General features: G+C 47.0%; 1 protein-coding gene across 1 annotated transcript in view; it reads left to right on the top strand.

Annotated features, from left to right (window-relative positions):
* The window catches only part of NMD3 (NMD3 ribosome export adaptor), a 63775-nt gene that overhangs the window by 32168 nt on the left and 17556 nt on the right, over positions 1-14051 (top strand). The window contains exons 9-11 of the mRNA XM_069727405.1: positions 5890-5986; positions 6627-6744; positions 13813-13958. Of these exons, the coding sequence (XP_069583506.1) occupies positions 5890-5986; positions 6627-6744; positions 13813-13958 (361 nt within the window). The remainder of the gene's footprint in view (positions 1-5889; positions 5987-6626; positions 6745-13812; positions 13959-14051) is intronic.

The raw sequence follows: 14051 nt of genomic DNA, 5'->3' as shown, positions 1-14051 counted from the left end.
GGCTGAGGGCACGCACTGACCACGTCACCGCACCCTCTGACCTGAGCGCCACTGCTGAAGATGGAGCTGCACCGAAACAAGGAGCAGGTGAGTATCGCGCAGCGCTCCCCCTCCCCGTTATGCTTACCTGCTCCTGGCGCTGTGCAGTCCCTGCTTCCCCGGCGCTGCAGCTTCTTTCTGTAGTGAGCGGTCACATGGTACCGCTCATTACAGTAATGAATATGCGGCTCCACCCTTATGGAAGATGGAGCCGCCTATTCATTACTGTAATGAGCGGTACCATGTGACCGCTCCGTACAGGAGGAAGCTGCCGGGAAGCCAGGGACCTGCAGGGACCGCGCCAGGAGCAGGTAAGTATAATTAGACAGCCCCCGCTCCCCCTCACCTGCCGACCCCTGGGTATGACTCGAGTATAAACCGAGAGGGGGACTTTGAGCCCAAAAAAGTGGGCTGAAAATCTCGGCTTATACTCGGAGTATATATGGTATATTGTACTCCTAAATATTTTTCTGAACCCATACCCCCTCTCCATTCCCACCCACCCCCCCTAAAAAAAGTACACATATTTGGTATCGCCGCGTTTGGAACGACCAACCCTATAAAAATGTCAAAGTAGTTAACCCTTTCAGTGAACACTTTAAAAAAAAAAAAAAAAAAAAGCCAAAAAATGCTTTTTCATCATACCGCCGAACAAAAAGTTGAATAAAATGCGATCAAAAAGACAAATGTAAATAAGCATGGCATAGCTCCATCAGCGGAAAAATAAAAATGTTATAGCTGTCAGAATAAAGCGATGCAAAGAATATTTTATAGAAAAATATACATTTTTTGTGTAAAAGCGCCAAAACATAAAAAATAATTGTATAAGTGCTATCGTTGTAATCATACTGACCCAAAGAATAAAGCTGTCTTGTCAATTTTACCTCAAGCATAATGAAATAAAAAAAGAACACATTCCTGAATTGCTGTTTTTTTTTTGTTCATTCTGCATCCGAATAATTGGAATAGAAAGTGATCAAAAAATGTTTTGTGCCAGAAAATGTTAGCAATAAAAATGTCAACTTGTCTCGCAAAAAGCAAGCCCTCACATGACTCTGTCAGCAGAACTCTGGAAAAATTGTAGCTCTCAAAATGCAGAGATGCAAAAACTATTTTTTTGCAAAAAATAAGAAAATCCTCTTTTAGTGTGTGACAGCAGCCAAACATAAAAAGCCATCATCAAACTGCTCAATAAACACAAAAATAAAAAAGCTCCAGCTCTCAGAATAAAGCAATAGAAAAGCAATTCTTTTTTTCTAGATTTTGTGTAAAAAGTGCCAAAATATAAAAAATGATAAAAATGTGGTATCGCTGTAATCGCACCGACCAGAAGAATAAAGTTGTCTAATCACTTATGCCGCATGAGGAACGGCGTAAAAAATAAAACCAATTCATCAACTGTTGATTTGTTCATTTTGACACCCAAAGATCGGAATAAGGCTCGGATCACATTTATGCCGCGCTCTGTGCTCATTGTTCATCGCTTACACCGGGTTTTCTGTATAAATCTTTGAAATATGTGATTCAGACAGAACGCCTGGTGGAAGATTCCCTTTAATGAGGCAGATGGAGGCACTGTGAACACTGTCTGACTTGTGACCCGGTGATGGTCCTCTTTTTAGGAGTGCATAAAAGTGCGGTTGGCTACAGTATTGTGCACTTCTGAAAAGGACACCGCTGAACAGATGCCAGACGGAGTCCACCGTAATCTGCTGCCTCATCATAGTGAATGGCTCCCTCGGGGTTTGCATCTGAATCACATCACTAGGAGATTTAGATGGAAACCTTGATTTTAAGTGCTCAGCATAGAGTGCAGGATAAATGTGATCCTAAACGTTATGTAAAATGTTCCCAATAAAAGCTTCACCTCGTTCTCCCAAAAAGCAAGTCCCTACTCAGGTCTGTCACTGGAAATATAGGGGGCTTCCACGTTACTGGTAGCACAAAGGCTCTGGAAAAGCTAGATGGGTCCTTGTGCTCCACAAAACTCAGCAAATTCAGCCCTTTCTAATCCAAATTCCCCCCTCCCTTCTGAGCCACACAGTGTACCTAAACCACATATAGCAACCACATGTTTGACATTTCTGTAGCTGTAAGAGCCTGCCTAATTTACAGGTGCATGTAAAACCTCTCTGAGCCAGAGATGGTATGTCACTCTCCATAAGGAGAAACGATACTCCTTAGACCCCAGTCCAGAGCCTCTCACCTAGCCAAATTAGTTCTCATGCTTTGCACTGACGAGGGCCATCAGCCCGAAACACCGTGTCTGCGAATTGAGATATTGATTTGGCTTTTATCCTAAGTCATATTGCACGACTCGTTAAAGGGTTGATTGTGACTTGTAGGATTGCTACTTCCAACAGGTGGTGCTATAGAGTTTAAGTCCTCTTTTTCTCAGAAGAGGCTATTTGCATATTATATTTCCCAGAGGAGCATTGCACGGCGAATAAGCCTCCTTACCTTGACAAGCCAGAGATGGTATGTCACTCTCCATAAGGAGAAACGATACCCCTTAGACACTTGTGAGGTAAAATCTGTATTCACAGAGTACAGACTCCATTACTGAGAGGAGATGGCGGCTGCTACGGATGCAATTTTATGTAGACAGAAGGGAGAGCAGGAGAGGGGAGCTCTGCCTGTAGCTCTGCTGTAGCTCACCTCTTTCCCCACACATGATGGCTGATTTGATCAGCCATTAAGTGCTTTTAACACTGCGGCTGTTAACCTGTTAAATCCTGCTGTCGACCATTAACAGCGGGATTTAACACATGCTAGCTGGAATCGCTTCATTAATCTCGCCCATCGGAACTCCTGTCACATGATCAGGGGGCGCCAATTATTATTATTATTATTATTATTATTGTTATAGCGCCATTTATTCCATGGCGCTTTACATGTGAGGAGGGGCATACATAATAAAAACAAGTACAATAATCTTAAACAATACAAGTCATAACTGGTACAGGAGGAGTGAGGACCCTGCCCGCGAAGGCTCACAATCTACAAGGGATGGGTGAGGATACAGTAGGCGAGGGTAGAGATGGTCATGCAGCGGTTTGGTCGATCGGTGGTTACTGCAGGTTGTAGGCTTTTCTGAAGAGGTGGGTCTTCAGGTTCTTTTTGAAGGTTTCGATGGTAGGCGAGAGTCTGATGTGTTGTGGTAGAGGGTTCCAGAGTAGGGGTGATACGCGAGAGAAATGGGTTGTCATTACAGCCGGGGGTCTGCAGAAGTCTAGCTACTCTTTAGCAATTCATGTATCAGTATCGGGGTTTGAAAACCAGTCTGATGTAACGGGTATGCTGTTGGGTGAGAGAATCCTTCCCAGTAATGCACCGTCGTGGTTGTATGTTCATGTGGTTGAACATAGAGCTTTCCAGGCTGTGTGAATCTGGTACTGCCTATGATCTCGACCTGTGTGTGCTCCATGCCAATGAAGTTACTAAAAATATATACCTTATCTATATCGTGGCAGCATGGTGGCTCAGTGGTTAGCATTGCAGCACTGGGGTCTTGGGTTCAAATCCCACCAAGGAAACCTCTGCAAGGAGTTTCTATGTTCTTCTCTTGTTTGGGTGGGTTTCCTCCCACACGCATAAATTGTGATGGGGAATTTAGATTGTGGTCCCCCATGGGGTAGTGATGATGATGGCTGTAACGTGCTGTGGAGTTAAAGGCGATTAAAATGTACTTGCTCACTTATACGGTGTCCTTCGACAGTTTACTTGTAGTCTGCGTGTGTTTCCCTGTGCAGCATTGTGTAATGTTGAGCTTGCAGCTCTTTATATAGCACAGCTGATGTTTTGTGACCATGGTTCAGTGGTAAGGCTACTTTCACACTAGCGTTAACTGCAATCCGCCGCAATGCGTCGTTTTGCAGAAAAAACGCATCCTGCAAAAGTGCTTGCAGGATGCGGTTTTTCCCCATAGACTTGTATTGACGACGCATTGCGACAGATTGCCACACGTCGCATCCGTCGTGCGACGGATGCGACGTGCTTCTGCGGACCGTCGGGAGCAAAAAACGCTACATGTAACGTTTTTTGCTCCAGACGGACTGCTTTTTCCGACCGCGCATGCTCGGCCGGAACTCCGCCCCCACCTCCCCACACCTTACAATGGGGCAGCAGATGCGCCGGAGAAATGCATCCGCTGCCTCCATTGTGCAATGCGTTGAACGCTAGCGTCGGAATCTCTCCCCGACGCATTGCGACGGGGAGATTCCGACGCTAGTGTGAAAGTAGCCTAAGTGCTGGCACATGGATGATCTCGGGCCTTCCTGCTGCGTCTGTTTTATATTTGTGCCGCGCTTTGTGTGGTGTAGATTATACATCAAAGCGCCATTATAGGGTCCTGTATAAATTAAAGTGATACCTCCGAGTTGAGGATTGTCTCTCATCATACCACATGATATATTTCTGAAACGCACAATACGGCCCATGTGTTGAGAATTAACCAGTTCAGGATCGGAGCATTTAACCCTATTTTCTGACCAAGCACATTTTCATGCTTTTTCATACAAGCGGTTTAAAGAACTACATTTTTTTTTTCCCCTCAATCGGATACTCAAATAATTGTTGCATATTTTTTCCCATGATACTTTGGGCCAATTTTTATGTTATGGTATTTTCTATTTTTGTAATATATTTATCTATTCTCGGTAGGAAAGTAAAAGAAATACAGTATTTTTCGGACTAAAAGACACATCAGACCATAAGACACACCCCAAATTTTCAGAAGGAAAATGGAAAAAAAAATAATTAATGCGTCAAATGGGGGTCCGTCTTACAGCCCTGAATTCAGCTTACCCTGGGGGGATCAGAAGCGCTGGTGGAGCAGAGTCACAGGGGGTGTTTGGTGGTCTGGTAATGATGTGACCCAGACTGGTGCGGCAGGTTCAGCGGTGCTCGGTGGTGTGGGGGCTCTGCCGACATTTTGTTAAAGCCCGGAGCCCCCACACATCCATTGCTGCGATGCGGTGGTCTCCGGGAAATCCCATACCTGTGCAACAGACTTGACTGTGCTCGGTGGTGCGGGGGGCTCCAGCAACATTTTGCGAAAGCCCGGAGCCCGTGTACTTCCATTGCCTCGATGCTGTGGCCTCCGGGAAAATGGTCGCCGGAGGTGGCGCATGCTCAGATTGAGATCTCGGCAAAGCGATCTTGTCTTCCGAGATCTCAGGATGAGATGAACGCAGCGTCAATCCCACAGCGTTTACTGACCATGGAAACATACCCTAACACGCTGCCTTTTCTATGGGCAGTCTGTCTGTGTTTGGCAGCCGACCCCGCTCTTGCACCTGCTTGATCGCGTGTAACACCTCTACTATTCAGTGATGTTTTATAACAGCAATGCAGAATCGAACACGCTCCACCCAGATGAATGTCCTCTGTGGGCGGCGTGGAACTAAAATTCCCAAGCAGTTTGTGGGCATCTTCATATAGATGTTTCATTCATTTTTTTCTCCAATGAGAATGTGTTAACCTTTCAAACACCAGCTATATATTAAGAATTAGCACAAGCTCCATATTCTCCCTATGTCTAGTAGGTTGCATTGTTCATTCTTGTTGTTCTGGCCCTGTGATGGCAGAATGATAGCAGTGCCAGACTTTTTGGGACGGCCGCGGAGCCTGCAGTAGGCGACCGGGGTCAATAAACATTGTATGGAGCTGTGTTGTTCTTCTCTGTACTCTGTTTACATGGAGACCACCACCGGAGGCTATAATAGCTGTTGGGGGGAATTGATGGCCTGTGAGGTGCTTTATACAATGGACCTTGTTTTTTTACAAGTAACAGGACAATTCATTTATGGTGTGGCCATCACACGAAAACTAAAAATTCTTTGCTCTTAGGTCAAAAGCTTCCCAGCGGCTCATTTCCCATGATATCCATTCGAACTCCTACAATTACAAGAGCACCTTTTCTGTGGAAATTGTTCCAGTATGCAAGGTTAGTTTGAGAAACTGTCTGTGTTGTCCCTCGTTCTCGGTGCTATTGGTGTGACTGATGAGACTAGTGTTCCAGGCCACGACTGGCGTACATTTCTTGTGGTGGCACACTGCAGTTGATAGATGTGCACACCTCTTACTCCAGCGGGCTCTATGCTAGTCTTGATGAATCGACCCCAAAGTGTTCAGTTCCAGCCCTAACACAGGGCAGAGGAGGTATGTCATGCGTGAACTAGTCACGTCCTCCTGATTCAAAGACCCTTTTCAGGGCCAGTCTGGTTGATATGTGAGGGTCCTGTATGGAGGCCCCACATCTACTAATTCCGAATTCGCCAATGGGGTATTTGAAAATGAATTATCTCAACCAGACTGCAGCCGTTGTATTGTGAAACGTGTCAAAACATCATGAAAAATGGATGTATGAAACAAGTTTAGATATATAATTTAATTTCTTTTGAGTGTAATCAATTTGCGTGTTATTTTTGTCAGCGCACAAATGTTCCCCACCGGACATTGCCACTAAGATTCTGGTTAAGGTGTGTTGTATGTACAGAATTAGTAGCCTTACCTGGTCTTTGTATGAATCATCTCACTTCATCCGTTTGGTTGACATCTTCATGACTCTTCTCCTTATTTCCCAGGACAATGTGGTCTGTCTGTCTCCAAAGTTGGCGCAGAGCCTGGGGAACATGAGTCAGATCTGTGTGTGTGTTCGGGTCACAAGCGCTGTTCACCTCATTGACCCCAATACTCTGCAAAGTAAGTATGTGTCACCGCTTGTGTGAAAGTATCTGCTCCGCGATTTCTAACGGTAAAGTGAGTGACAACCCTAGGCAATGGTCGTATATAGGGTGGTTTTGTGTTGCAGAAAATAAACACATTTCTTACTAATTATACCTCAAGGAAAATTTAGAAGGGGAGGGGTCAATATCACTAATTTGAATATACTAGTGTAGAAAAGTGATGTAATAAATCTATGTTTAGCATTTCTCTGCAGCATGTGTGAAATCTACATAGAGCTTTACAGCACATACAAAATATGTACACATATACACAACTTGCTACATTAACAGTACACGCACGCTTGGCCCTGTGGCACATGCGCATTCTTGGACCAGCACACACACATTTGCTACATGCGTGTACACACCTCAGCTACAACATCCAACAAAACAAACACACACTGTGTACACACTACCAGCTGTTAAAGGTCCTTTCAGGCTTATGACTGGTCCCATGACCCGAAAGGACCTTCAACTACTGCAGACGTGCAGTTCCAGTGATGCGCAGTCATGTAGCTTCCTCTCCTGCCCTACGCTGATCAGATAGATCATTGTGGGGCTGGAATAAAGAGAGAGGGAAGGATGTGTGGTGGATTTCTCCAGACCGCTACCTTCAGACAAGAACACATACATACTTTTTTTTTTTTTTAACCAATAGATATTTATTGAAATTTTGCATGTTAAACAACACATCAGTAAACTTCAGAGGGGGAGGGAGACAAGGGTAAACAGGGGGGGGGGAGGGGGATGTGGGAAAAAAGGACCAGCGCCCAAGTTAAAGACCACAATATGAACAGTATAATACACACAGATACAGTGTCAAAACTTGAGAAGCAAACGATTTAAATGAGGGCAAGAGCAGACTGAGATATATGTGCCGAGGACACCCAGGGATCCCACCACGAGAGGACCCTAGTTCTCCTCGATAGATCCTGTGCCATGATAACCTCATAGCAGAAGTGTAAGTCAATTCTGGCGATCAGTTCGGCTCTGGAGGGAAGACCCGAGGATTTCCAATGTTTCGCTATACATTGTCTAGCGGCAACTAGGATATTTGAAATTATGGGCCTGAGAGGGGAAGGGAGACCCATGAGGGAAATACCCAGGACAGCTAGTTGACCACTCAGCGCAAGGGGGAGACGTGTCAGATCGACAATCAAAGCCTCCACCTCACGCCAGAAAACCCGGATCTGCGGGCACGACCACCATACATGAGAGGAGGACCCCAAGGCGCCGCACTTCTTCCAACACAGAGGGGAGGAAGACGGGAAAACCTTCGCCAGGCGGACAGGGGTAAAGTACCAATGCAGTTGAATTTTTTTCACCTGCTCCAAGTGGCCAAGACATGTGGAGAACCTGGAAGGGTGCACCATAGCAAATTGCCAGTCCTCCAGGGAGGCCTCGAAACCCAGCGAGGACTCCCAGGCGGTCATGAAAGGGAGCTTGTCAGCAGAACCATAGGAGATGAGAGCTTTATAGATTATGGAGATGCCATGGGGCAATATGGTGGCCGGTCTGAAATATCTATGAGCCGGGTCCTCTGTCAGAGGCGGGGGCACTCCGAATGACCGACGTGACCTGAGAAAGCTACGGAGCTGCAGGTATTGATAGAAGTCAGACCCAGTAAGAGAGAATCTCCCTGAGAGGTCCTCAAACGACAGAAGGCCATTTGAGCCGAAAAGGTCTGCCACCCGGAGCACCCCGCGGTCCGTCCAGGAGGAAAGAGAAATGTGCCCGATAGCATACTCCAAAGCCTGCAAAGAAACATAGTCAAACATAAATATTAGATGGGAAGTGCTGAGTAGCGCCCACAATTTAGAAGCATTCCTAATAGAACGGAGACAAGGGCCAACTAGAGGTACCTTAAGCAGCTGAAACTCCAAGAGCAATCTAAGCGAGTTTTTGGGGGCAAAATAAGATTCAATCAGAAACCAGGGTAAACATGAGTTCCCCTCCCACCATATTTTAAGGGGCTCAAGGATCGCCGCCCTATAGTATGAAAGCACTGCAGGCGCGCCCAACCCACCCATAGAATACGGTAGTGACATAATCCGACGCTTAATCCTGTGAGGTTTCCCATTCCAAATAAACCGATCTATAAGAGATTGAAAAGCTGAAATAAACTTCGAAGGGATAAAAAGGGGGAGGCATCGGAAGAGATACATTATTTTGGGTAGGAATAGCATTTTCGCCGTTTGTATGCGGGCCATCCAGGAGAGCAGTGCACCCGACAGATGATTCATGCTCTTCCTGACTTCCGCAAGAGTTTCCTCACAATTTACACGAACTATATTATCCAGCCTAGTTATCCTGATGCCTAAGTACGTAAAGCCCAGGGGAGCCCAAATGAACTCGTATTGGGATTGAATTTGGATTTGAAGGGGGGCCGGGAGAAAAAGGGGGAAAATTGTGGATTTGGTCAGATTAAGTTTATAATATGAAACCGCCGAAAACTCAGTTAAAATAGAGGTAATCGCGTTCAGCGATGCTAACGGTGAGGCACAAGTCAGGACCACGTCGTCGGCATAGAGGCCAATTTTGTGTTCGGTTCCCCCCACCCGGATTCCCTCAATATCCGCACTCTGTCTGACCATGGAAGCCAAAGGCTCCATGACCAGAGCAAAAATGATAGGCGAGAGGGGGCAGCCCTGACGAGTGCCATTCCGAATAGAAAATGTCCGAGATCTAAATCCTGCCGAACGAACCGACGCGCAGGGATTGGAGTATAATGCCATAACCGCTCTACTAATTTGCCCGGTGAGCCCAAATTTTTCCAGCGTGAGTTCAATGGAACTCCAGTGTACCCTGTCGAACGCCTTTTCGGCATCAAGCGAGAGAAATACACTGGGAAGGCTCCCCCTCTCGACCACATCCAAAAGATCTATCTGGTGCCATCCCTGGTCTGTCTGCCAGGAACAAACCCAACTTGGTCGGGGTGGATGAGACCAGGGAGAACCGAGAACAGTCTGTTGGCCCAGATTTTTGCATAAATCTTAACGTCGCAGTTTAAAAGTGCTATCGGACGAAAGTTCCCCGGGGATGTTGGGGGTTTCCCTTGTTTGGGGAGAGTCGCTATGGATGCCTCCAACCCCTCAGCCCTAATACTGCCCGTCGACAGCCAATTATTAAAAAGGCGCAAGAGGTAGGGGGAGAGGGCAGGGAAGAACTGAGCATAGTAGAGAAAAGAAAAACCATCAGGCCCCGGGGAAGAACCCTTGTTGGCCTCTCTGACAATCTGCGAGAGTTCAGACTCAACAATGGGAGAGTTTAGGAAGGAGAGCTGTTCCTGGGTGACCGAGGGGAGATCAACCTTCTCCAAGAACGCCAAAATTGACTCCTGCGAAGGCTGAGGAATCCCTAGGTCAGACCCGAGGTCATAGAGCGAGGAGTAATAAGATGCAAATTCCTCCGCGATATGAATCGGATTATACACCCGGGAGCCGTCAGGCTTGAGCAAAAATGGAATCTTGGATTGAGCCTCTCTCTTCCTAACACGTCTGGCCAGAACAGCACCCGCTCGATCGCCCATTGTGTAAAATTTAGCCCTAGTTTTCCTCAGGGCCCTCTCAGCCTTATGGAGAAGCAAATTGCGAACATGCATGCGTGCTTTGGAGAGGTCGGAGAGAAGCGCCGGGGTAGGAGATAATTTGTGCGCGGACTCCAGGCGCCTTAATTCATCTAGGGAAGACTGGAGAGCTGCATTATACTTTCTTTTGGCTCTTGCCGCCAGTTTAATAAAGTGACCCCTAATTACCGCCTTGTGGGCAAACCAAAGGGTGTCGTCGCCTATGTCAGGAGTATCATTGGAGGTGAAAAATTCCCCCAAAGCCTCCTCAATACACCGAGAGTTGGAATGGTCAGCGAGGAGATGGGGGTTGAGACGCCAGTGCAAGGGGGGTCTAATAGCCAAGGGATCTCTCAGTGTAAGGGACACCGGGGCATGGTCTGACCATGTGATACTGCCTATATCTGCTGAAATGCAGTGAGGGAGAGCCACGTCATTTACCAGCACAAAATCAATCCTGCTATAGGAACCGTGCCTGGGAGACAGGAACGTGTAGTCTCTCTCGCCGCAATGCAAATATCTCCAGATATCATGCAGGTTAAAAGAGTTAGTCAGAGGACCTGCTTCGCATCTTGACAGGGAAGAGGCAGAGCAGTCCAAGTCCCTAAACATTGGAGCATTGAAATCACCAGCAATCAGTTTATGACCATGTTGGATATCACGCAAAGTTTCAAAGACCCCCTCCAGGAACCTAAGCTGCCCTACATTGGGGGCGTAGATCGAGGCGATGGTATAGGGGGCGTTATTAATGAGGCATAGGACCACAATAAACCTACCCAACGGATCCGCTATGGAGCGAACCAGCTGGAAGGCGTTGGACCTACTGAAAAAAATGGCTACTCCCGCCTTTTTTGACGGGCCGTTGGCAAAAAATTGATGCGGGTATAAGCCTGACTGCATTCTGAGATTATCACATTCCAGTAGGTGTGTTTCCTGAAGACACAGAATGTCGTGACGGGATTTACCCAACTGACGCCATACCACAGACCTCTTGCCCGGCGAATTGAGACCATTAACATTAATTGAATACAGCGATATACTCATAATGAGAACATGTAAACAGTTTTGCAAACTTCAGGACACCAATAACCTGTGTAAAAGAGTCTAGTACTTGTGGCAAAAAAGTAAGTAAGGGGGGACCAGAAGGAGAGAAGGGGAAAAAGGGGAGCAAACAAGACATACAACAAGTCAACCAGTGGATCGAGGTCCATCAGGGATACCCTGAGTCCAAGAGGTGAGAATCAGGAAAACAATTCACCTATGGGGCAAACAAATGCTGCGGATACTCTCGAGAGAGGAACCAACGCAGCTTAAAAAAAGAAAAAAGAAAACCAAATGAATCCGTGCGGGAAAATGGCCAGGAACCAAAGTTGCAGTGGGCTCAGGCCACCTCCCAGTCCGGTGTGATGCGGGCCCTGAGACCTCCACCAGCTCCACGCTTAGGAAGGGTCACGGCGGTCGGAGAGTCCGGAGTTGAGAATCCCCATTTGGTGAAAGCAGTAGCTGCGTGTGACGGAGTCAGGCAGGTGGTGATTGATCCATCTTTACGGATGAGGAGCTTGGTAGGAAACCCCCAGCGGTACAGGATGCCTTTCTCTCTGAGGATGGTAGTGTAGGGGGCAAAGGCCCTCCGTAGAGCCAACGTGCCCGGGGAGAGATCTGGAAAGACGGAGATGCTTGCAAATCTTTCAGGAAGAGCTGGACCCTTCCTTAGGGCCTGGAGAAAATCCTCCTTCATCTCGAAGAAGTGTATGCGTGCCAGGACATCTCTCGGGATGGAGGGCCCCAGGCCAGACGGTTTAGGGATCCTGTGCATGCGGTCAATTATAATGTCCTTTGGGGCCAACTGCGGGAGAGCTGCGGCCATAAATTCCTGCAGAAATATCTTCAAATCCGCCGCCAGGACAGATTCCTCAATGCCTCTCAGTTTGACGTTGTTTCTCCTGGACCTATCTTCCAGGTCCAAGGCTTTAGCATGGGTTTTAGTGGCCATGATTTGCAGGGTCTCATGAGCGTCCCAAAGTTCATTATGAGAAGAGACCAGCTCCGCCATTTTGCGTTCCAAACGGTCAGTGCGGTTACCCAGCTCAACCACCTCCCCTCTCAGTTCAGCCAGCATAGTGCGTATATCTTCCTGGATGGAGGTTCTAAGGTCTCCCAGCAAACCCTTGAGGAGAGAAGCAGTCACCGGGCCATCAGCCGAATCAGACGCTGTACCACTTGAATGCAACGCCTCTCCGCCTAAATGCGACGCTGCTCCGCTTGAATGCGACGCTGCAGCGCTCGATTGCGACGCCTGAGCGTTGCGTTGTGAAGAGCGGGAAGATCTGGGGGAGGGCGGCGCCATCTTGGACTCCGGCGGTAGCTGTGAGGAGGCCGCAAAGAAGTCAGGAATTCTCCTGGTGGGGTCACGGGAGCGTGTTTTGGATTTCCCCATACACTCACCACCGTACCAGGGACCGGAATCAAGATCGAGGAGGAGCAGAAGGGCGCCGGAGAGGTAGATAAGAGCCGCTTTAGGATTCCTGGACACGGAGCTCCCACTCTGTGTGACCTACTCCATCAGCAGTTAAGCCACGCCCCCCCACATACATACTTTTTAGCAGGATTTAATAAAATCTAGTAGATGCTAATTCTGCAATATTAGTGGACTGGAGTATTTTAATTTTTTTAAATAATCTTTAATAGCATACAGGCACACCAAACCTGAGAGAACAGTAAAGATGGCGGTGGCACTGCCTGTGGCCTGCATAGACTCCTGCTGCAACCATATACTACAACTTATGTCTGTCACATCCACCAAGTCTGTAATCTACAGTTATTGCAGTAAAAATATCAGATTAGTATAAACCTATAGAAATTGAGTATGGGGTTATTGGAAAGCATAATAGTCCGTCTGGTGGAGACGCTAACACTGACCACTGGCTCATGGCCAGGGTCGTGTCGATGTCCGCAAGCAACACCAGGACACGTTGATGCTTTTTCCTCCCTTTTTTTATGTTTCTTTTTTGTCCATGTTGAAGGCATATTTCAGCTTCACAGTAAAGACTGTGCATAGATATAAATGCTGCCTTTCTTAATCTGCCCCAGGACATATGCACCTACTCATGGCTGCAATATTTCACCATTACATGTATGATTATGCACAGGGCTGTCAAACTGCATTCCTCGAGGGCTGCAAACAGGTCATGTTTTCAGGATTTCCTTGTACTGCACAGGTGATAATTTAATCACCTACACAAATAATGAGTTGGTGATTAAATTATCACCTGTGCAGTACAAGGAAATCCTGAAAATATGACCTGTTTGCAGCCCTCGAGGAATGCAGTTTGACACCCCTGATTATACATGTCATGCCTTTTCGACCTGCACCAGGAACCACTTTTCTGATTTTCTATGTGAAATTATGATCTGTGATTTATTTATGATGAAAGATGTGACTTTTTTTTTTTTTTACTCCTTCCCCCACCACCCCCGTAGTTGCTGAAGTGGATGGGAACACATATTGGCGGCATCCCTTTCACAGCTTGTTTCATCCCAAGCAGCTGGAGGAGTTCATTGTCATGGACGTAGACCTTGTCAGAGACCGGAAACAAGGAGCAGGTGCTGGAGTCAGATCAAACAAGGTATGTTCTACATTCCCTCCATACGGCCATATTCCATGGAGAATTTAGGCCCTAAGATAATAAAATGAGGAGAGAACTGCTGGAAACCCGACC

The sequence above is a fragment of the Ranitomeya imitator genome, chromosome 5, assembly GCF_032444005.1.
Source record: "Ranitomeya imitator isolate aRanImi1 chromosome 5, aRanImi1.pri, whole genome shotgun sequence".
Lineage (NCBI taxonomy): Eukaryota > Metazoa > Chordata > Amphibia > Anura > Dendrobatidae > Ranitomeya > Ranitomeya imitator.
Note: the sequence above shows the minus strand (reverse complement) of the source record. Positions and strands in the feature narration are given on the sequence as shown.